The sequence below is a fragment of the Schistocerca gregaria genome, chromosome 8 (assembly GCF_023897955.1).
Source record: "Schistocerca gregaria isolate iqSchGreg1 chromosome 8, iqSchGreg1.2, whole genome shotgun sequence".
NCBI classification, from domain to species: domain Eukaryota; kingdom Metazoa; phylum Arthropoda; class Insecta; order Orthoptera; family Acrididae; genus Schistocerca; species Schistocerca gregaria.
The window spans coordinates 399,770,119-399,794,693 of record NC_064927.1 but is presented as its reverse complement, the minus strand read 5'-3'; the positions used below and the strand labels follow the sequence as shown (position 1 = coordinate 399,794,693).

The following is a 24,575-nucleotide window of genomic DNA, read 5'->3' as shown; positions in this document are numbered from 1 at the left end:
TAACAAATAATTGAGGACGACAGATGCAACTGCTAGCCAGAGGCGACGAGCAAGTCGTGGTCAGCAGAAAATTACACAAAAAAGATACGTTCGGGAGAAAGAAGTCAAGTACGGATGACAAGGCGGAATGGAATTCGTTGTTTACAGAAGCAGTAAAATGCACAAAATATATTGACCGTAGTAAAAACCATTATCTTAAGCTTGAGGAGAAAGTAATGTGAGCGATCTAAAACTCCAACTGCACACGCCCCACACCATTACAGAGCCTCCACCAGCTTCAACAGTACCCCGCTGACTTGCAGGTACAGGGATTCATGAGACTCCTGGTTCTGTATACACTGACATTGGACTGTTGATGACTGGAAGGTTGTTGCCTGGACGGACGAGTCTCGTTTCAAACTGTATTCAGTGGATGGACGTGTACGGGTATGGAGACAGTCTCATGAATCCATGGACCCTACAAGTCAGCGGGATACTGTTGAAGCTGGTGGAGGCTCTGTAATGGTGTGGGGCATGTGCAGTTGGAGTGATATGGGACAAAATGTAAGAGGATGACGGCTGGCCGGCCGGAGTGGCCGAGCGGTTCTAGGCGCTAGAGTCTGGAACCGCGCGACCGCTACGGTCGCAGGTTCGAATCCTGCCTTGGGCATAGATGTGTGTCATGTCTTTAGGTTAGTTAGGTTTAAGTAGTTCTAAGTTATAGGGGACTGATGACCACAGCAGTTAAGTCACATAGTGCTCAGAGCCATTTGAACCATTTTGGTGACAGCTGCAAAAGTCACTGAATAATTGAATGTGGAAACACTGTCAGCCCCTAGGCAACACGAAGGGAGCTCCACAAACAGAGAATTCTAGGGAGAGCTGGATTTCCAAAGCCACTCATCAGCGATGAAAATGCCCATAACAAGAAAACGTAAGCCATAAAACCTGGGCTGTGGGGCAATGGAAGAATGTCGTTTGGGCGGGTGAATTTTGTTTCACACTGTTTCCAAGTAATGGGCGAGTTTACATTCCAACAGTGAAGCATGGCGGGGATTCTCTGATGATTTGGGCAGCCACATGGTGGTATTTCATGGTCACTGTGGTTACTCTGGAAGGTCACAGTAGTGCTAAGCATTATATAACCATTTTGGTTGATCATATGCGTCCCACGTTACAATGTTTTTGCCCCAGTGTTGATGTTGTGTTACAAGACGACAAGGCCTCTGGCCGCAGCTTGCAGTGTGCAGGGCTGGATTTGTGAGCACGATCATGAGTTGTCGCATTTCCCCGGCCACCATCATCACCAGACTCAATATTATTGAGCCTTTGTGGTCTACTTTGGACATAAAGGTGCGTGATCGCCATCTATCTCCATCTTTGTTACCTGACTTGCCACTATTTTGCAGGAAGAACAGTATACGATTCCCTTTAAAACCATATGGGATCTGTATTTATTCGTTCCGGAACGACTGGCAGTTGTTTTGAATGCCAACCGTTTCCCTGCACGTATTGGGCATGGTAATGTGTTCTGTTTCCACATTTGTTTTTACATCTGCTGTACGTCCCTGGCTGACACTCTTCTACTTTTGAACTTTTTAACCTAGCCTCACCACTTAAGGGGGGGTAGGACGTCAAACGGGCCGACTTGGAGCAGGAGAGGCATCACAGGACATTTTAATTGCCAGTGTCTATACTTTTAGAAATAAATTCATAAAACTTTGGCAGCATCACCAGGAACGATTCAGGATTCGCTATCATTGCAGTGGAAGTTCGAAAACATAACAAAATTATTTTATTTTACGTGTGAAATTTCGTCATTTTTTGACTTACTAATGGTTGCATTTGTTGCTATAGGTACACTTTCTTCATAAGTTACAGAGAGTCTTCAATGAATTTTGCACAGCATACATACCATACTTACAGGTGCATGAAACTCTAGAATTTATTTAATTCATGAAAAAACGAATGATCTGTTGTATTTTAAACTTCATGTTTAGAAAAAACACAAATTTTGTAGTTAATTACCTTAATCTTTACCATAGTTTTTAACAGATTTGGAAAATTCTAGAGTTTTATGCTGTGAAAAATTCATCGAGAATCTCTCTTACTTATGAAGAAAAGTGTACCTATAGCAACAAATGCTGCCATTATCAAGTGAAAAAAATGATGAAATTTCACATGTAAAAATAATTACTTCGTTATGTTTTCGAACTTCCACTGGTATGAGTGTGAATTCTGAATCCTTCCTGGTCATGCTGACAAAGTTCTGTGAATTTATTTGTAAAAGTATAGAGAGTGGAAATGAAAATGTCCTGTGGTGCCTCTCCTGCTCCAAGTCGGCCCGTTTGACGTCCTACCCCCCTTAACAGCAGTTTTGTGGTCTACTTAGCTAAGTGCCCCGTTACATTACAGGGTGAGCTTTTGCAGATGGGAGCCAGCGGTGCGCAGCTGCTGTTGGCAGCCCTGGCCCTTGTGGCGTGCCTTGCAGAGGGCGCCCTCGCGGCCCACGTGCTGGTCGTGTTCCCCGTGGGTTCTGGCAGCCACCGCAACCTGGGCCAAGCCATAGCGAGGGGACTGCACGCGCGCGGCCACCGTGTCACAGTCGTGTCGCCGTTCCCCAGGCAGCAGTCGCTGCAGAACTGGACCGACGTCGCAATCCCCAACACCATACACTTCTTTGGGCGTAAGTACGCAGAAATTTGACTAACGCAGAGTTCGTATTGCTACAACACAAAGGAACTTATTATTTTTTGAGCATTTCGTCATTACAGAAGCTTATCTCCAACATAATAATTTACTCGGATATTACTATACAAAGAATAAGCGTTCTTAAACTATATTTCCAAAATATTCCTCCAAGTGTTTCGATCTTGTGTGTCCTCTTCCTCTGCGCCCATTCTCCTCATTGTGTGCTGTACATTTTGGAGCCAGGTGGTCATAGGTCGTCCTCTTCTTCTTCCCCCCTCTGGTTCCCACACCATTATCAATTTTGGTATTCTGACTTCCTCCATTCGTCGTACATGCCCGTACCACTAATTTCTTCCTATCCATTACGCCATATATTCTTTCTTTTATTTCCATTCTTCTTATTATTTCCGTGTTCCCTATCTTCTCTTTCCTGGAGAGTCTTGCCGATCTTCTCCAGAAGTTCATCTCTAGAGCTTGTAATTTTTAAATGTGCTTCAAGTTAATTGTCCAGGTCTCCGTTCCATACAAAACCACACTCTCTAATAGAGATTTGTATATTAATTTTTTAGTTCTACTCATTACATTTGTGCTCTATAAGACTGAGTTAAGCATCCCAATGACCTTCCGTCTGCTACTAATTCTTTTATTGATTTCTGTCTCTGATTTTCCCTCGATTTCTAAAATTGATCCCAAATAACAGAAAGTGTTAAACTTTTTGATTTTTTGTCCTTCAATGTTTAGCTCATCTGAATCATTAGTCAGTTATTCTTATTTTTGGTAATTAATCTTCAAACCTCAAGTTTTGTATGCTAATGCTAGTTGGTTGCACATGTAGTTAGCATCCTCCCCATCCTGTGGCTCAAAATGGCTCAAGTGGCTCTGAGCACTATGAGACTTAACATCTATGGTCATCAGTCCCCCAGAACTTGGAACTACTTAAACCTAACTAACCTAAGGACATCACACAACACCCAGTCATCACGTCCCCATCTTGTGCTACGACTACTTCATCATCAGAAAACAATAAATGATGTAGGTAAACTCCATCTCTTATTTCTAATACCATATTACTACATTTACGAGACCATGTTCTAAGGGTAGTATCTATATAGGTTTTAAATAATGGTGGTGGCATGAAACAGACCAGTAAAAGGCCTTTGCTTGTTCCAAATTTCTGTGAAAGTATATTACCAACTTTCACTTGGCAAATGTTATCTTTATACATGTGTTGTATTATTTTAATCAAGGAAGGGTTTATGTTTGCCATATGTAGTGCTCTCCAACGTAATTTTCTTGGAACAGTATCATACGCTTTTTCTAGATCTGTGAAAATTAATCCTATTTTTTTCCTGTGTTTCCTCAAAATCTGTGGTAATGTGAAAATATGGTCTACATATGATCTCCCAGCCGTGAAATCGCATTTTTCTTCTTGGGTTTAAAATTTTTCGCCAGTTTGTTTTAATTACTTTCGTAAAATTTCTTATTAATATGTTTGTAACACAAATTCCTCGATAGTTTGAACAAATTTTCTGATCCCCTTTCTTAAATATGGTATTAATGTAACCTAGCTTCATCTAGTTGGGTATTGAATCTCTATGTATCATTTTGTTGAAGAGCTGTGTTATCAGTTTCACAATTTTGTCACCACCACATTTCAGACACTCCAGATTGATATTGTCTGGTCAAGGTGTTTTACAATTCGTTCCGGTTCTCAACGCCTGAAGTACTTCACTTTTTAAAATCGAATCTCATCATCTTCATGTCCATTTTGTTCCACAGGAACTTATCACTTTCGTTTCAACACCTATGTAACTGAATAAATTTGTACTTGAAAGAAAAAATGGAAAAAAATATGTTTCATAACCATTAACGAAGCGTTATAGAGTACCTGAAATCATATCGAAGACTTGTTGTACCTGTCAGGTATAATTGGATATTTCCAGAGTTGTGCAACTACTGTAGGATAGTGTAGACTACCATAAGTGAGCGTAGACTACGGTAGTTTTCTTAGTAGCTTTGGTCATTCAAGGTCATATTCGCGTTATTTGATGTGTTGGATACCTATCGAGACTTACCTCATAACGATCGCTTTCTTTACATGAAGCGGTGAACCATCTAGAAACTGAATGAGGATTTTTGTAAGGGTTGGTTAAAATACAGAACATTTTCGTTCTACGTAGATATCCTCCTGTCTCTTAGGTGTAAATAAACAGTATTTATAGCAAAAGCGAAACTGTCAAAGTTTAATTCAGATTTTATTCGAAAATTGTAACGTGAAACAGGCGGATGTCGTAAAAATAAAGAAAACAATATAGATCTATCATACAGCGCTACAAAACGCAATTTCTTCAACAAAAAGATAAAAAAACGCAAAACAGAAATATATCGAACATTGCTTCGATACTCTGTCGAACTTACATAAAACGTGTTTTTGTCATTCATAAGCAATTTTCACTTGTATCAGTAATAACAGGAAACTCTTGTCTTTAATCAAGAATTTACTATTGGATACAAAATGACAACAATAATAATATACAGGGTGACAATTATTGACCTATATGAAATACAATCGTCATAACTTCTGGACAGTTTGCGTTAGGACATTCAAACTGCACGAATGCCAACAGGGCATGAGGGCAATTAGTAAGGTTTGGTTTATCGGCGAAGCCAACTTTCTTGGGTTCGTCAATAAGCAAAACAGGCGCATTTAGGGGACTGTGTGGTGTGCAATGTCCAGTCACAGAATAATTGGCGCGATATTCCGCGATGACGCAGTGACTACCGAATGATACGTGAAGATTTTGAAAGATGATTTTATCCCAGTTGTTCAAAGTTACCGTGATTCCGACAAGATGTGGTTCATGCAAGATGGAGCTCGACCCCAACGAGGCAGGAGAGTGTCTGATGTAGTGGAGGAGCATTTGGGGGACCGCATTCTGGCTCTGGGGTACCCAGAGGCCACTGGCTCGGGCCTTGATTGGCCGCCTTACTCCCCGGATCTGAACACATGCGATTCCTTTCTGTGGGGCTATGTTAAAGACAATGTGTACAGCAATAACCCCAAAACCTTTCCTGAGCTGAAAATAGCCATACAGAAAGTCATCGACAGCATCGATATTCCGACACTTCAGCGGGTCATGCAGAGTTTTGCTATTGCATTCATGAATACTACATACAGAACAACATGACTAGCGTATGGACAGAGGAGGAAATGTGCGTCTTAATACCTAACCGTAAAAGAAAAAGTGTGATTTTCGAGCTAGATAAGCAGACGAAGACGCTGGCGGGAGCTGCAGTCACAAATCACGTTAACTTGAACGTACAATGTGACGTGGGCCTGTCTCTCCTGCGGTTGGTTTCAGCGTCTGCATAGAAGTCGACGTCAGCTGCCTCGTCCCGTGTGAGGACTGGCTTAACCTGCACTTTCACGTGGCTTGCTGCCCTGTGGAATCATTCGTTCCACACTAAGATTTTGTTTGTTTCGATTTCTAACAGTTGCGTGGTTAACATGTTTTCTGCTGTTACTGTTATTTGTCGTGTGATACTGAACAGTGCCAGAAGTGTTCATTTTTTCCATGCGCTGTTAGAGAACGGAAAGGTAGAGAAACAGTCTCAAGATGTTTCAAAGAACCCTCTGCCAGGCACTCAAGTCAGACTTGCAGAATAGTCATGTAGATGTAGAACCAAGTTTATCAAATGTTATTCAGTGGAAATGCTCGATTTCGCTCTCTTCGCCAGGGCACTGCCGTACAAAGTACATCAAGGGAAACGTTAAGCATGTCATGTGCATACACTGTAAAAATTGTTCTTGATAGTGAGCCTAAATATGCTGTTGCTATTGACTATACAGCTACCATGGCAAAGCGAAAGTAGATGATTAGCATCAGCCCCGAAAGGTCGAAATAAGTGATAAATTTAAACAAGGTGGAGGTTATGGACCTAATACCTCAACACAAGCCACTTTTCCCCACATAAAAAATCTACGAGATGAAAAAACTTATGGGCATACAGTTATTACGATACCTCCGTGTCAGTGCCATTCAACCCAATATTATTGATGTGGACCCAAATTTAAAGTTATCTTACCACCAACAATGAAAAATTATACTGTCCCACATGGAAAAAAATCAGCTTCTCTTTTTACTGGAATGAAAACTGACGTTTAATTTAGATCGTCACACGTAGACATAGTTTAGGAATTTTCGGTACATGATACTCTTCTGTGAAATCGTCTGAAAGTTATCCTGTAGTAAGCACTGTGTCTCGACTTCATGACAATCGATTGCAAGAAATTTCAACTTTTGTGCAACCGATGGAGCGAGGATGCTAAACTTCCGTCCGCTCTCTTTGCAGAAACATCGGGGTTCCTTGAGCTTGGTAGCTCCAACAATTTTAAGAAGTTCAAGATGATGAACGACTACGGAATATCTTCATGTGAAGTGTACCTACAAGACGAGAACGTGAAGCGGCTGATGAACTCCAACGAAAAGTTCGACGTCATGATCATCGAAATATTTTTCTGCGAGTGCTTCCTGACGTTATCGCACAGGTTAAATGTTCCAATCATACAGTTCAACACGTTCTGGCCCGGCGCCTGGACTGGAGACATTGTCGGAAGCCCAAGTCCGTACGCTTACGTTCCTGATACTTTCCTCGCTTACACCGACCACATGACGTTCTTCGAAAGACTCCACAACGCAGTGTTCGGGTTGTACTGCAAGCTCATTCGTGAAATGTACTTGTTGCCGAAAATGGATGATCTCGTGCGGCGCCATGTGAACGACCCGACTATGCCGAGTCTGTCGGAGTTGGACAGGAGCACGTCCATGTTGTTGACCAACAGCCACGTCAGCCTGCAGTACCCACGACCTCTGGCACCTGCCTTGGTCGAAGTTGGAGGCATGCATGTGAACCCACCGAAGAAGCTACCCAAGGTAAGTGCTCATGGATTTTTTTCGGTAGAGCGAAGTACATTGATTGATTGATTGATTTTAACAGGAGAGATAAAACAGCTTAAGTCTAACCCGCCACTGCCCGCACCGAAACTAGGTTCATTGTTCGGTATCGCTCCCTGTATATCTAGTAAAGCCAACCAGTGCCCTTAAATAGTGCGAGGAGTCCCTCTACCAGTTTTTTGTTAGACACGATTTCTTCAGGTCTAGTTGTCCCGAAGATTCTGTATCTTTTACTCTCCAGTGCCATGCATTCAAAGCTTAGGTGTGATGCAGTTTCTTCACCCTCATCATAGATCCTACATTTAGGGTCCTCTTCCATTATACCCATTGTGTGTAGGTGTTTTTTGAAGTTCCCATAGCCGTTTATCAGTCCAGTCATGAGTTTACTCTTTCCTGTTCAATCCCAGGATTACACAACTTCATTTAAAACATGGCTTGGGCATCATTACCTTACCATATTTTTGTTTATGGACCTCGGTCCAATAATCTACGTGCTGTTTCCTAAGCCAGTTCCGTAGTTCTAATTTGATCATAGCCTTAGTGATTGTCAAGACAGGTACCGGTCCAATAAATGGAGTTGTTGCCCCCATCCTAGCCAATCTATCGGCTTGTTCATTGCCACAGATCCCTGAGTGGTCAGGGACTCACACTAGGTACACCCTATTGCTCCCCCCTAGCTCCACCTGAGACCTGTGGCAATCTGCAACAATCTTAGATCAGATCTTGTTGCAAGAGCTGCCAATGATTTCAGGGCTGCCTGGCTGTCTGAATAGATGCAGATGCTATGGTCATTGTAGCACCTACTCATATTCTCCTCCGCATATGCCCTGATTGCAGTAATTTCGGCGTGGAATACAGAGGCCAGTTTCTCTAGAGAGATGCTGCTCTCCAATCTTGGCTGAACCCCATACAACCCTGCCCCAACGCCTTAATCTGTTTTCGACCCATCGGTGAACCAAACGATGTCCCCCGTATGGTGTAGAGCGAAGTGCATTCTGAATAACATCTTTCCACTTGAGTTTTCACAAACTTGGCAATCAAAAGTCAAGGGAAGAGTTGTCGCATTTGAGCAGGTGCCGAGTGTCCGCTTTCTCACCTGAGTGGTCAGCGTGGCTGGCAGCCATGGGGAGGAGCCGGCTTCGATTCCCGGTGATGCAGGGGATTTATTTTTCTTGGTGGGGGATGAACGTAGTGCATTCAGTCCCGTGATGTCGATTAACGAGCTACTTGGGCGAGAAGTAGCGACTCTAGGTCACGGCCGGGTGAGCTGATCCCATGTCCCTCCATGCCACATCCAATGACGCCACTGGTTGAGGATATCATGATGGTCCGTCGGTCTCGCTGGGACCGCGACGGCCTGTAGACGGAATTTACATTAAGTTTACGTAAGATGTGCAGGTGTACGACGCCTAAATGTACCGTCTATATGCTGGGTGTGGCAGAAGTGTAGACACAATATCTGAGCAGTCTGTTACACATTAGTATATAGTCAACATAGCAGCAACGCGGGTTACCCAACTTTGAATTATGGGATGATAAACGGAACAAGAGATGTAGGTCATCGCATGTTGGAAATTACGCAACAATTCGGGTTTTGGAGCCAACAATTTCTAGTGCGGGACTTCAGTATCTCAGAGACAATGTTTCCAACAAGCATAAACCGCCGTACAAGACGATCGCAACTGTTTTGTGAACGAACGGGATACTGCTCAGGCAGAGCCGTACTGTGGGTCAGATGACCTCTACTGTGGTGCGTCAAGAACCTACTTCCGCCAGAACTATACGGAGAATAAAGCATCTCGTAGGCTTTAGCAGTATGGAATCTAGCTCCTTCCCATGACCTTTAGCCACTCATTGTTGACCACAACAATTACTCCACTTCTTCACCTATGTTTCTTGTAATGTATATTGAAGTACAGGCCTGCTATAAGTAATTCATTCATTTTCAGAGCTCGGTATATTTTCCACAATATTACCTGTATGAATATGATTGATCCATAACAGAATCGTAAACTCACCAAATTTGCATCTGCACTCTACAAATGTTCTATGAATGCCACTCTTGTCACACGACACGCGTAAAAGGATAGTCGAGTTTGTTCCAATACCTTATGTAGCAAAACTCCATGTAATCGACTCTGAAACGTTCTCTGAGCTGTTCCAGTGTTCTTGACAGTGGTGGTAGGTAAAAACGCCCTCATGAAGTCACAAGAAGTTATATCAGGCGGCTGGCGGACCAAGAGAACAGAGCCACATCATCTTCACCACTACACCCAATCCAGCGGCGAGGAAGTTCGTCGTTAGGGTAGCGACGAACTTCGATGTTAGAATGTCATGTAGGCCCGTCTTGTTGAAAGACGAAATTCTAGAAATCAGCAGTCAGTTATGGAAACAATCGCAACTGCAACTTATAGAGATATGAGGTACCCGTCAAAGTCTTCTCACAGAAGAAAAACGGTCCATATAACTTCATCTGTGACTTGAGTACAAAACATTAACCTAGTTCATACCGATTTCACAAGGGTTTTCAGTGCCCCACACTCTCACATTGTGGCGATCAACCTTTTCAGATAGGTGGAAGGTTGCTTCGTGGCTCTATATAAGTTTGGAGGTAAAATGTTCAACCTCAATATCGCTACCCGCCTTGAGATGCAAAATAGAAAGGCGCCGGTCTTCATCTCCCGGCTTTATTTATTGCAAGAGCTGCAGACGGTACGGTTTGAAATTTGACCGCCGTCACAAAATCTACTACATAGTTTGCTCGAGTATTCCAAGTTCGTGGCTTGACTGGACGGTTGATTTTTTTGGGCTGGGTACGAAGCTTTTCCTCATCGTCTCCACCGTTTCATTTGGCAAGTTTGGTCAACCGACACTTTTGAGTTTACAGAGACAACCAGTGTTCCTAAACTGTCGATAGCAACATTGCTCTGTTTACATGGCGGTTTCTTCTGAATGCACTTTGCGATGTTGTAACAGATAAAACTCTCACATGTTCCAACACACAAGAACTCTTTTCTTGATTTGTCGCCATTGTGTCCAAGGCAATGAACTCGTAACGCCAATTGATGGGCACAATGCAATCTCGGTGAGTTTAAGGTTCTATTCGGGTATCAATCACATCTGTACGTGTAATGCTTTGGAAAACATAGAACTTTAAAAACGAATGCATCATTTGCATTACCCCTGCGCATACACGTACACTATTGGCCATTAAAATTGCTACACCAAGAAGAAATGCAGATGATAAACGGGTATTCATTGGACAAATATATTATACTAGAACTGACATGTGATTACATTTTCACGCAATTTGGGTGCATAGATCTTGAGAAATCAGTACCCAGAAAAACCACCTCTGGCCGTAATAACGGCCTTGATACGCCTGGACATTGAGTCAAACAGAGCTTGGATGGCGTGTACAGGTACAGCAGCCCATGCAGCTTGAACATGATACCACAGTTCATCAAGAGTAGTCACTGGCGTATTGTGACGAGCCACTTTCTCGGTCACCATTGACCAGACGTTTTCAATTGGTGAGAGATCTGGAGAATGTGCTGGAGAGGGTACCACTGGTTTTGGATGACGCTGGAGTTGCCGTTCGATGATGTCCCATATGTGCTCCATTGAAGACGGATCTGCTGGTCTACCAGGCCAAGGCAACATGTCAACACTATAGAGCATGTTAGGTTACAACGGCGGTATGAGGCTAGCGTTATCCTGCTGGAAAACACCCTCTGGGACGCTGTTCATGAACGAGAGCACAACAGATAGAATCACCAGATTGGCGTAAAAATTTGCAGTCAAGGTGCGTGGGATAACCAAGAGAGTGCTCCTGGTGTCATACGAAATCGCATCCCAGACCATGAATCCCCTCCCCCATGAACCATGGACCTTGCCGTTGTTGGGGAGGCTTGCATGCCGCAGCGATACAGATAGCCGTACCGTAGGTGCAGCCACAACGGAGGGGTATCTGTTGAGAGGCCAGACAAACGTGTGGTTCCTGAAGAGGGGCAGCAGCCTTTTCAGTAGTTGCAGGGGCAACTGTCTGGATGATTGACTCATCTGGCCTTGTAACACTAACCAAAACGGCCTTGCTGTGCTGGTACTGCGAACGGCTGAAAGCAAGGGGAAACTACAGCTGTCATTTTTCCTGAGGGCATGCAGATTTACTGTATGGTTAAATGATGATGGCGTCCTCTTGGGCAAAATATTCCGGAGGTAAAATAGTCTCCCATTCGGATCTCCGGACGGGGACTACTCAAGAGGACGTAGTTATCAGGAGAAGGAAAACTGGCGTTCTACGGATCGGAGCGTGTAACGTCAGATCCCTTCATCGGGCAGGCAGGTTAGAAAAATTAAAAAGGGAAATGGATAGGTCAAAGTTAGATATAGTGGGAATTAGTGAAGTTCGGTGGCAGAAGGAACAAGACTTTTGGTCAGGTGAATACAGGATTATAAATAGAAAATCAAATAGGGGTAATGCAGGAGTAGGTTTAATAATGAATAAAAAATAGGAGTGCGGGTAAGCTACTACAAACAGCATAGTGAACGCATTATTGTGGCCAAGATAGATTCAAATGGTTCAAATGACTCTGAGCACTATGGGACTTACCATCTGAGGTCATCAGTTCCCTAGAACTTAGAACTACTTAAACCTAATTAACCTAAGGACACCACACACATCCATGTCCGAGGCAGGGTTCGAACCTGCGACCGTAGCAGTCGCGCGGTTCCAGACTGAAGCGTCTAGAACCGCACGGCCACCAGAGGCAGGCACCAAGATAGACACGAAGCCCACGCCTACTACAGTAGTACAAGTTTATATGCCTACTTGCTCTGCAGAGGACGAATTAATTGATGAAATGTATGATGAGATAAAAAAAATTATTCAGATAGTGAAGGGAGACGAAAATTTAATAGTCATGGGTGACTGGAATTCGATAGTAGGAAAAGGGAGAGAAGGAAACGTAGTAGGTAAATATGGATTTGGGGTAAGAAATTAAAGAGGACGCCGCCTGGTAGAATTTTGCACACAGCATAACTTAATCATAGCTAACACTTGGTTCAAGAATCATGAAAGAAGGTTGTATACATGGAATAAGCCAGGAGATATTAGAAGGTATCAGATAGATTATATAATGGTAAGACAGAGATTTAGGAACCAGGTTTCAAACTGTAAGACATTTCCAGGGGCATATGTGGATTCTGATCACAATCTATTGGTTATGAACTGTAGATTAAAACTAAAGAAACTGCAAAAACGTGGGAATTTAAGGATATGGGACCTGGGTAAACTGACTAAACCAGAGGTTGTACAGAGTTTCAGGGAGAGCATAAGGGTACAATTGACAGGAATTGGGGAAAGAAATACAGTAGAAGAAGAATGGGTAGCTTTGAGGGATGAAGTAGTGAAGGCAGCAGAGGATCAAGTAGGTAAAAAGGCGAGGGCTAGTAGAAATGCTTGGGTAACAGAAGAAATATTGGTTTTTAATTGATGAAAGGAGAAATTTAAAAAAATACAGTATACGAAGCAAGCAAAAACGAGATCGACATGCAGTAAATGAAGCAGGCAAAAAGGAATACAAACGTCTCACAAATGAGATCAACAGGAAGTGCAAAATGGCTAAGCAGGCATGGCTAGAGGACAAATGTAAGGATGTAGAGGCTTATCTCACTGGGGTAAGATAGATACTGCCTACAGGAAAATTAAAGAGATTTTTGGAGAAAAGAGAACCACTTGTGTGAATATCAGGAGCTCAGATGGAAACCCAGTTCCAAACAAAGAAGAGAATGCAGAAAGTTGGAAGGAGTATATAGAGGGTCTATACAAGGGTGATGTACTTGAGGACAGTATTATGGAAATTGAAGATAATGGATGAAGATGAAATGGGAGATATGATACTGCGTGAAGAGTTTGACAGAGCACTTAAAGATCTAAGCCGAAACAGGGCCCTGGGAGTAGACAACATTCCATTAGAACTACTGATAGCATTGTGAGAGCCAGTCCTGACAAAACTCTACCAACTGGTGTGCAAGATGTATGACACAGGCGAAATAACCTCACACTTCAAGAAGAGTATAATAATTCCAATCCCAAAGAAAGCAGTTGCTGACAGATGCGAAAATTACCGAACTATCAGTTTAATAAATCACGGCTGCAAAATACTAACGCGAATTCTTTACAGACGAATGGAAAAACTGATAGAAGCCGGCCACGGTGAAGATCAGTTTGGATTCCGTATAAATGTTGGAACACGTGAGGCAATACTGACCCTACGACTTATCGTTAACGTTATAATCAACATTTTTTTCCAAAATTAAATTCTCTATAACTTCTATTGGTAACTTTGTGCAATTGTCGGGAATTTAAAAAACAAATTGGGCCAAGTAGTTAATAAATTAAAAATTTTACGAAATTACTTCTTTGCTTCTCCGGATGTTCTGGGAAACTACTGCAGATACACGTCTGGGACATGTTTTATTAGATTCGCCAGATCAATAACAACAAATTAATTGGAAATCATGCTTTACTTTAACCTCGTACAATTTGGCTTCGTATTAGTGAAGTTGCTAAATTTTAGGCAAAATCTTTTATTAGCTGTTAACTCCGTAACATATGCGGACCTATGAACTTTTTGCTTTAGTTTTACTTGTAGAATTGCGTATTTAGATAATTGAGTATCTTCGTGAATTAATCTGTATAATATGTACAGAAACCACAAGAGAACAATTTTAATATAAGGCCAAGAACGAAGCGCTCGAATTGAGGACTGTGTAAGATAGAAATGTAATCTTTGTCCCTTACTGTTCAGTCCATAAGCCTAAGTAGCAACGATCTAAATGAAAGAATGGTTCGAGAGTAGGATTAAAATTCAGAGTGAAAGAATATCAGGGATAAGATTCGTGATGACATTACTACATTCAGTGAAAGTGAGATTGAAGAATGCATACTGTAATGAGCTCACACTACGGATTGAGAGTAAGCCAAAGATGTACGGATGTAATGAGGAGTAGAAGAAATGCGAACAGCGAGAAATTTAACATCAAAACAGGGGACCACGAAATAGACGGAGTGAAAGAGTTCCCTCGCCTTGAAATAAAACTAATATTTGACGAGCGAAGCAAGGAGAACCTAAAACGTATAGCAGTACAGGCAAAGAGAGTATTCATGGCCGAAAGAAATCTACTAGTATGAAACATCGGCTTTAATTTGAGCCAGAAATTTCTGAGAATGTACGTAGATATACAGTGTTGCACGGAAGTGTCATGGACTGTGGGAAATCAAGAAAAGAAGAAAATTGAAGCGTTTGAGATGTGGTGCTATGGAAGTATGTTGAAAGTTAGGTGAAATGGTAAGATAAGAAATGAAGAGGTTTGCCACAGAATCGGTGATGAGAACAACCTACGGAAAACACGAAGGAGGACAGGATAATAGGAATTCTATATGTTAAGGCACCGAGGAATAATTTTTCATTGCACTTGAAGGAGCTGTAGACGGTAAAACTGTAGGGGAGGATGGTGATTGGAACATATCCACTAAATAATTAAGGAAAATGGGAGCAGAGTTTTACTCTGAGATGACGATGACGATGTTGGCACTGGACTGGGATTCGAGGTGGGCGCATCAAACCCATCAGAAGACTGATTACCAAAAGGTGGTGCGTCCTTCCCTTTCTGTCTTCCTTTAGTTCTTGTGGTTTGTCGTTTCTACCTGAGGACTTATGAACCGTGTTGGATCTGTTGTTAACAGATGCAGGCAGACAGGGAATGTACGCCTGTAACTGGATAGAATAACGTCGCTTATCAAATCGTAGTCACATAGCCTAGATAGGCCCTTTCACAAGCAACAGAAAAATAGCCTGTATTAAAAATAGCTTATTATTTACATAATTCATCATGTTGTTCGAGATTACCAGTCACGCTTCTTTACTCTCCGAAAGTTAGCTGCGAGACGAGGAAATTGACATCTATAAAAATGTAAACACTCCTACAGAATTGTTCTTTTGTACGGGGAAGGAAGCCCTGCTGATCCCCCTTTCTATTTTCTTCCCAATCAAAACTTCCTTACGAATAGCAAAATTATGGCAAAATGGACTCGACACTTTATCATTACCTTTAGCAAGTAAGTAAGCAACTGATTGATTTTTCGATTTCGTGAAAAAATGCTTATTCTCTCAGAAACTAAAACTCGAAGCATGAACGTTACTTGATTAAAGGAGGCTATTTTTTTTATTGTTTTCAGGATCTGCAAGAATATCTCGATGGTGCAAAAGATGGAGCAATATATTTCAGCCTTGGGTCAAACTTGAGAAGCGCTGATTTACCCAATGAAACCAGATCGGCTATTGTGAATGCTTTCTCGAAACTCAAGCAGCGTATACTATGGAAGTGGGAAGCTGAAACATTTCCAGGGAAGCCAGATAATCTGAAACTTGGAAAATGGCTACCGCAGTCAGACATATTAGGTACAGTAATGTTCTTTTAATGTGTCTGTTACTATTATACATCTTTAAATAGGATGTTAGAGTGTAAAAAGTCTGGATAGTAGTCGTTAAGTCCTACCACCCTACTCCTATAGCTTCATGCGCAGCGAGCTAGTTTGCGAGAAAGGTTGTTGAGCAAGATCCGAATCTAATGGGTGCGGCGGATTGACGTCCATTTGTCTAGTACGGTGGTCTGCCTGAATGTGAATTTTAGTCGTTTTATCTCACTTGTTTAGGTAAATGCAGGGCTGCTTTCCAATTTACTGCTCAGAAATTGCGATGCACAAACAATTTAAATTCGATAACGCACAGTATATGCGATTCACCGACAGAAGGAACAGATGACTTTCTTCCCTCAAAGAGCCTCTACAGACAGTGGCCAGTCTTCCAGCAGCCGCCATGTTTTTACCAGACTGCACGTGGGACATACCATTAGGTAGAATAGTAAGGCGCAATGCAGTCACCTGCCAATCACAAAAAAGAAATGAATTCGACGAGTTGCACCAAAGCAGCACTTATAAAACATTATTTGATTTCAGATTAAAACAAACCTTATTCCTAGGATGCTATATATTTAAATATCGGAGTAGATGAAACGGATTCTGAACAAGCAGTGTCAAATGGACGACAGAATTATTGAAACACTAGTCATATAATTCAATGTTTTTTGGAAATTACGAGATCCGTTCATAAAAAAAGAAATAAAGAGACTGAAGCGAATTTCCTGCTGTAATATCCACAGTTGAATAAACCTGAAAAATTCTTTTTGTTGCTAATTGAGGAATGTCCCTGTAGATGTTACACACAGCTTATTTATTAGTTCGCAAAAAAACCAATGGTTACAGTAGGAATAACAAGAAATTAACTCCACCTCTTCAGCGGTTCCGACTAAATACACTTCTGAAGTACAGGTTCCAACTAACCCTCTGGAGCCGGAACAGGGAAAAACTAGGACTTCAAGAACTGTTACTTGCTACGAAGCTTAACTTCTCCGAGTGACACAGACTTCTCCAACGGCACGTCGACGAGAGCTTAAGTTATGGACTGCAAGCAGTTGGCACATGACACGGCCAGCTCTCGCCGACGCGAACAGTCGGCAGATGTCCCTCGGTTGGCTTAAATAAATCACTCTTGAGCAATAGAGTTTTTTCTTATTGTCACTTCATCCCCCATGCCCCACTGGGCGAAGGAGAGGGGGAGGGGAACTGCAAGTGATAGTTAGTCCACACTTCAACCAATTGCAAATGTTGTTGTTGTGGTCTTCAGTACTGAGACTGGTTTGATGCAGCTCTCCATGCTACTCTATCCTGTGCAAGCTTCTTCATCTCCCAGTACATACTGCAACCTACATACTTCTGAATCTGCTTAGTGTAGTCATCTCTTGGTCTCCCTCTACGATTTTTACCCTCCACGCTGCCCTCCAATACTAAAATGCCTCAGAACATGTCCTACCAACCGATCCCTTCTTCTGGTCAAGTTGTGCCACAAACTTCTCGTCTCCCCAATCCTATTCAGTACTTCCTCATTAGTTATGCGATCAACCCCTCAAATCTTCAGCATTCTTCTGTAGCACCACACTTCGAAAGCTTCTATTCTCTTCTTGTCCAAACTATTTATCGTCCATTTTTCACTTCCACACATGGCTACACTCCATACAAATACTTACAGAAATAACTTCCTGACACTTAAATCTATAATCGATGTTAACAAATTTCTTTTCTTCAGAAATGCTTTCCTTGCCATTGCAAGTCTACATTTTATATCCTCTCTACTTCGACCATCATCAGTTATTTTTGCTCCCCAAATCACCAAACTACTTTAAGTGTCTCATTTCCTAATCTAATTCCCTCAGCATCACCCGACTTAATTCAACTACATTCCATTATCCTCGTTTTGCCTTAGTTGATGTTCATCTTATATCCTCCTTTCAAGACACTATCCATTCCATTCAACTGCTCTTCCAAGTCCTTTGCTGTCTCTGACAGAATTACAATGTCATCGGCGAACCTCAAAGTTTTTATTTCTTCTCCAAGGATTTTAATACCTACTCCGAATTTTTATTTTGTTTCCTTCACTGCTTGCTCAATATACAGATTGAATAACATCGGGGATAGGCTACAACCCTGTTTCACTCCGTTTCCGACCACTGCTTCGCTTTCATGTCCCTCGACTCTGGTTTCTGTACAAATTCTAAATAGCCTTTCGCTCCCTGTATTTTACTCCTGCCACCTTCAGAATTTGAAAGAGGGTATTCCAGTCAACATTGTCAAATGCTTTCTCTAAGTCTACAAATGCTAGAAACGTAGGTTTGCCCTTCGTTAATCTAGCTTCTAAGATAAGTCGTAGGGTCAGTATTGCCTCACGTGTTCCAACATTTCTACGGAATCCAAACTGATCTTCCCCGAGGTCGGATTCTACTAGTTTTTCCATTCGTCTGTAAAGAATTAGCGTTCGTATTTTGCAGCTGTGACTTATTAAACTGATAGTTCGGTAATTTTCACATCTGTCAACACCTGTTTTCTTTGGGATTGGAATTATTATATTCTTCTTGAAGTCTGAGGGTATTTCGCCTGTCTCATACATCTTGCTCACCAGATGGTAGAGTTTTTGTCAGGACTGGCTCTCCCAAGGCCGTCAGTAGTTCCAAAGGAATGTTGTCTACTCCGGGGGCCTTGTTTCGACTCAGGTCTTTCAGTGCCCTGTCAAACTCTTCACGCAGTATCGTATCTCCCATTTCATCTTCATCTACATCCTCTTCCATTTCCATAATATTGTCCTCAAGTACATCGCCCTTGTATAGACCCTCTATATACTCCTTCCACCTTTCTGCTTTCCCTTCTTTGCCTAGAACTGGGTTTCCATCTGAGCTCTTGATTTTCATACAAGTGGTTCTCTTATCTCCAAAGGTCTCTTTAATTTTCCTGTAGGCAGTATCTATCTTACCCCTAGTGAGATAAGCCTCTACATCCTTACATTTGTCCTCTAGCCATGCCTGCTTAGCCATTTTGCACTTCCTGTCGATCTCATTTTTGAGACATCTGTATTCCTTTTTGCCTGCTTCATTTACTGCATTTTTATATTTTCTCCTTTCATCAGTTAAATTCAATATTTCTTCTGTTACCCAAGGATTTCTACTAACCCTCGTCTTTTTACCTACTTGATCCTCTGCTGCCTTCACTACTTCATCGTTCAAAGCTATCCATTCTTCTTCTACTGTATTTCTTTCCCCCATTCCTGTCAATTGCTCGCTTATGCTCTCCCTGAAACTCTGTACGACCTCTGGTTCTTTTAGTTTATCCAGGTCCCATCTCCTTAAACTCCCACCTTTTTGCAGTTTCTTCAGTTTTAATCTATAGGTCATAACCAATAGATTGTGGTCAGACTCCACATCTGCCCCTGGAAATGTCTTACAATTTAAAATCTGGTTCCTAAATCTCTGCCTTACCATTATATAATCTATCTGAAACCTGTCAGTATCTCCAGGCTTCTTCCATGTATACAGCCTTCTTTTATGATTCTTGAACCAAGTGTTAGCTATGATTAAGTTGTGCTCTGTACAAAATTCTACCAGGCGGCTTCCTCTTTTATTTCTTCGTCCGAGTCCATATTCACCTACTACGTTTCCTTCTCTCCCTTTTCCTACTACCGAATTCCAGTCACCCATGACTATTAAATTTTCATCACCCTTCACTATCTGAATAATTTATTTTATTTGATCATACATTTCTTCAATTTCATAGTCATCTGCAGAGCTAGTTGGCATATAAACTTGTACTACTGTAGTAGGTGTGGGCTTCGTATCTATCTTGGTCACAATAATGCGTTTTCCTATTCATTATTAAACCTACTCCTGCATTGCCCCTATTTGATTTTGTGTTTATAGCCCTGTAGTCACCTGCCCAGAAGTCTTGTTCCTCCTGCCACCGAACTTCACCAATTCCCAATATATCTAACTTTAACCTATCCATTTCCCTTTTTTAAGTTTTCTAACCTACCTGCCCGATTAAGGGATCTGACATTCAACGCTCCGATCCGTAGAACGCCAGTTTTCTTTCTCCTGATAACGACATCCTCTTGAGTAGTCCCCGCCCGGAGAGCCGAATGGGGGACTATTTTACCTCCAGAATATTTTACCCAAGAGGACGCCATCATCAATTAATCATACAGTAAAGCTGCATGCCCTCGGGAAAAATTACGGCCGTAGTTTCCCCTTGCTTTCAGCCGTTCGCAGTACCAGCACAGCAAGGCCGTTTTAGTTATTGTTACAAGGCCAGATCAGTCAATCATCCAGACTGTTGCCTCTGCAACTACTGAAAAGGCTGCTGCCCCTCTTCAGGAATCACACGTTTGTCTGGCCTCTCAACAGGTACCCCTCCGCTGTGGTTGCATCTACGGTACGCCTATCTGTATCGCTGAGGCACGCAAGCCTCCCCACCAACGGCAAGGTCCTCTAAATTAGAAGAAAACACAAGCAACAGAAAGGTGACAGCCGGCCGCTGTGGCAGAGCGGTTCTAGGCGCTTCAGTCTGGAACTGCGCTGCTGCTGCGGTCGCAGGTTCGAATCCTGCCTCGGGCATGCATGTATGTGATGTCCTCATATGTTAAGTCCCATAGTGCTTAGATCCATTTGAACCATTTTGAACAAAGGTGAGATCTTTACAATGAGTTTAAAACTTTGGTGTAAATAAAATAGATGTTTTCATATGCAGAGTAGTAGTGCAATCTTCATATCAAATTGATCAATTAACCCTCCCCCCCCCCCCCCCCCGAATTTTGAATTTTGGCGGGAATTTCGAATTTTGGTGGGCATTTCGAATTTTGGTGGGCATTTCGAATTTTGGCGGGAATTTTTCTGTCCGAGAGCTGAGCTGACATCCCACCCCAAACGCACCTGGGAACTGACGGCAAATTAAAATTGGCAGTACTCTTTCCGGGAGTCAGACCCTCGTGGTTCTGGTTGGAAAGCCGAAGTGCACCCTCTAACACATGGAAATTGTCCACATGCGAGAGAGGAAAGTTAGGTTGGTGTACTTTATTAATTTTGGCCAGGAAACTGACGCCAAGATCGATCTTAAATACATAATTAATCACAAAGATCGGTCCTAATATCACACCTATCTGCATAGCACTACACAAGTACGGCATAAAAGCGCAATACGGCGCAAAAACTGACGATACCACACAACTGATGTTATCCTGGTGGGAAAAAAAATTGGCAATACCACTCGAAACTGACGCAAATATCTATCCTAATTACATAATTAACAACAAAGATTGGTCCTAATTACACACTTTTATGCAAAGCACTACACAAAGACGGCATAAAAGCGCAATACAGCGTAAAAACTGACGCTGCCACACAACTGGTGTTACCCTGTTGGGGAAAAATTTCGCAATACCACTCGAAACTAGCGACACACATACTCGAATTCTGCCCTACACCTACTAACTGCCAGGAAAAAGGCTGGTGTGTAAGGTATTATCTTTATTATTTTTTTGTGGGAAACACGTTCAACTAACGAGAGCTGGTTTTGGACAGAGAGGAGTTTAAAAAGTGTGTTATCTGTAAGCATACAGTATCTATTTCTGTTTGACATCAGAGTTCGCTACAGATGCCTGCTCAAAAATCATCCTGCAGCCCAGGCAATCAAAGCCAATACACACTACCATAACAGATGAAAAAAAATGCGTTCTTATTACACTTCGAAATTGTCGTGAAAAAGCCAGCATTCATAATGAGTGGGTCATAATGCAGCACATGTACTGGGGAAAATTGTCGTCCTCAAAGAATGCAGAGGAGGCCGTAGTTGAATGTGCGTTCTCCTCGGTAGGCGGCCACAAACTGCCTAAAATCGAGGCCCTCTTCCTCCCTTCCTCGATCCACCTACTGGAGGCGACACTAGCTTCTTCAAACGGCCAGCTGCTCCGCCAACTGCCTCGCGGCACCGATAGGCCACTGTCCACCCTTTGCTACTGCCCTTTGCGGTTACTGGCTGTGTGCAGCTTTCCACCATCTGGCTGCATGCAGCTTTCCGCCATCTGGCTGCCGCCTTAAGGCGACGGTCCTAGACGACACAAGAGGGAAATTGAGTAGCATAACCCTGCCCATCCGGAGGACGCTCCAGAAGGCTTTTTCAAAAGTCGCGCCCTTTGCTGCCGACCCGCATGCAGCTACAGTCACCATAAGGCCCTCGAAATATGCAGCGTATCGCCCCGCCCATCCTGAGAACGGTCCAGATCAGCTCTCGGTTTTCCACCATCTGGCCACCACCTTAAGGCGACGCTTCTATGCCAACACAGTAGCATGCATAGTCAACTAAACAAGAGGAGATAAAAGGACGGCGGCCTCAAATGCAAAAGTGAAACTTGTTCACCTAAAACACAGCGACAGAGCCCTCACCCGCAGCACCCCCCCCCTCCCTCCCCCACCCCCTCCCGGACAGAGTGGCTGTGTCCGGCGACCACCTGAGTAGAGACGCACCCCCACCCCTCGCCTGCAGCAGCCCGCCATTCAGTGCTGGAGAACAACTGTATTTGACATCAACGCATCTATAATCAATCATCTATTAAAAAAAGCAAAACACATTTGCGACCATAATAAATGTCCTCTTTCCACAAAAATGGATAAAGTCCATTTTCTTTTAGTTTTATGAGTAAATTCGTTATAGTTTTTACATTAGACTGCAGTCGCTTCTTATTATTTTGTGACGTCCAGGGAAGTATACCGCCACCGATCACAAATGATTAAGGTGGTGGCCAGATGGTGGGAAACCGAGAGCTGATCTGCACCGTTCTCCGGATGGGCAGAGCTATGCCTGTAAATTTCCCTTTTGTACTAAAGGTCTTCACATCAAAGGCAGACTGCACATGTCGAGGGCCTGTTGGGGTCTGTAGCCATACACGGGTTGGCAGAAAAACAGCAAAAGGCGCAACTTTTGAGATAACCATCTGGAGCGTCCTCCAGATGGGCAGGGTTATGCTACTCAATTTCCCTTTTGTGTTGTCTAGGACCGTCGCCTTAAGGTGGCAGCCAGATGGTGGAAAGCCAAGTGCGGCCAGTGACTGCAGAGGCTGGCAGCAAACGACGGTCAGTGGAGCAGCTGGCCATTTGAAGGAGCATGTGTCCCGTCATAGGTGGACGGATGGAGGGAGGGGTGGAGGGAGAGAGGGAGTGGGTCTCGATTTTCGGCAGTTTGTGGACACCTATAGAAGAGAACACACATTCAACTACCGCCTCCTCTGCAGTCTTCTAGGACGATGATTTTCCCCAGTACATGTGCTACATTATGACCCATTCATTGCGAGTGCTGGTTTTTTCACGACAATTTTGGAAGGTAATAAGAACGCATTTTTTCCATCAGTTGTGGTAGCATATATTGGCTTTGATTGCCTGGGCTGCAGTATGGTTGTTGAGCAGGCATCTGTAGCGAACTCTGATGTCAAATAGCAATAGATACTGTATGCTTACAGTAACACACTTTTTAAACTCCTCTCTGTCCAAAACCAGCATCTCATCAGTTGAACATACTTCCCACCAAAAAGAATAAAGATAGTACCTTAAACACCAGCCTTTTTCCTAGCAGTTAGTAGATGTAGGGTAGAGTTTGAGTGTGTGTGTCGCTAGTTTCGAGTGGTATTGCGAAATTTTTCCCCAGCAGGATAACACCAGTTGTATGGTAGCGCCAGTTTTTGGGCTGTATTACGCTTTTATGCCGTCTTTGCGTAAAAGTGTGTAATTAGGACCAATCTTTGTGAAAAATTACGTAATTACGATCGATCTTTGCGTCAGGTTCCTGACAAAAAAAAAAAAAAAAAAAAAAAAAAAAATACGGTACATTAACCTAACCTTCCTCACCTGCACCTCAACAATGTCCATGTGTTAGAGGGTGCACTTGGGCTTTCCATCAATGACCACCAGGTTTCGAGTCCCAGAAAGGGCACAGCCATTTTTAATTTCCTGTCCATTCAAGACGCCTCTGATGATTTAATTGTATTAGGGGAGTACACTTGGGCTTTCCAAAGAGGAGGACCAAGATTCAAATGTTGGAAAGGGCACCACCATTTTTATTTCCCCATAAATTTCAAGTGCTTCTGGTGGTTGAATTGTGTTAGCGGGACACACTTGGGCATTCCGCCCAGGAGGACCAGGGTTCTAGTATCAGAAAGGTTACTGCCAATTTTAATTTCCCACGAATTCCCAGGTGGGGGGTTACGGTGGGTCGTCAGCACAGCCCTGGGACAAAGAAATTCTCGCCAAAATTCGAAATACCCACCATAATTCGAAATTCCCACTAAAATTCGAAATTCGCGCCAATAGGGTAGGGTGGGGGGAGGTGGTACGAAGAGGAGAGGGCTGGGGCACACTTGCAGCTGAGAAAAACACACGTCGTCATCTGGAGGCAGGGATGGGCGTGGTTGGGGGTGGGGGTGGGCGAGGGTTGTTAATTGATCAATTTAATTAATTTGC

The 24,575-nt window shown here is 42.9% G+C and overlaps 1 protein-coding gene across 1 annotated transcript in view; it reads left to right on the top strand.

The window, feature by feature from the left end:
* Positions 1–24,575, top strand: part of LOC126285310 (UDP-glycosyltransferase UGT5-like) — a 46,716-nt gene that overhangs the window by 9,443 nt on the left and 12,698 nt on the right. The window contains exons 2-4 of the mRNA XM_049984607.1: positions 2,410–2,665; positions 7,024–7,604; positions 15,868–16,090. Of these exons, the coding sequence (XP_049840564.1) occupies positions 2,410–2,665; positions 7,024–7,604; positions 15,868–16,090 (1,060 nt within the window). The remainder of the gene's footprint in view (positions 1–2,409; positions 2,666–7,023; positions 7,605–15,867; positions 16,091–24,575) is intronic.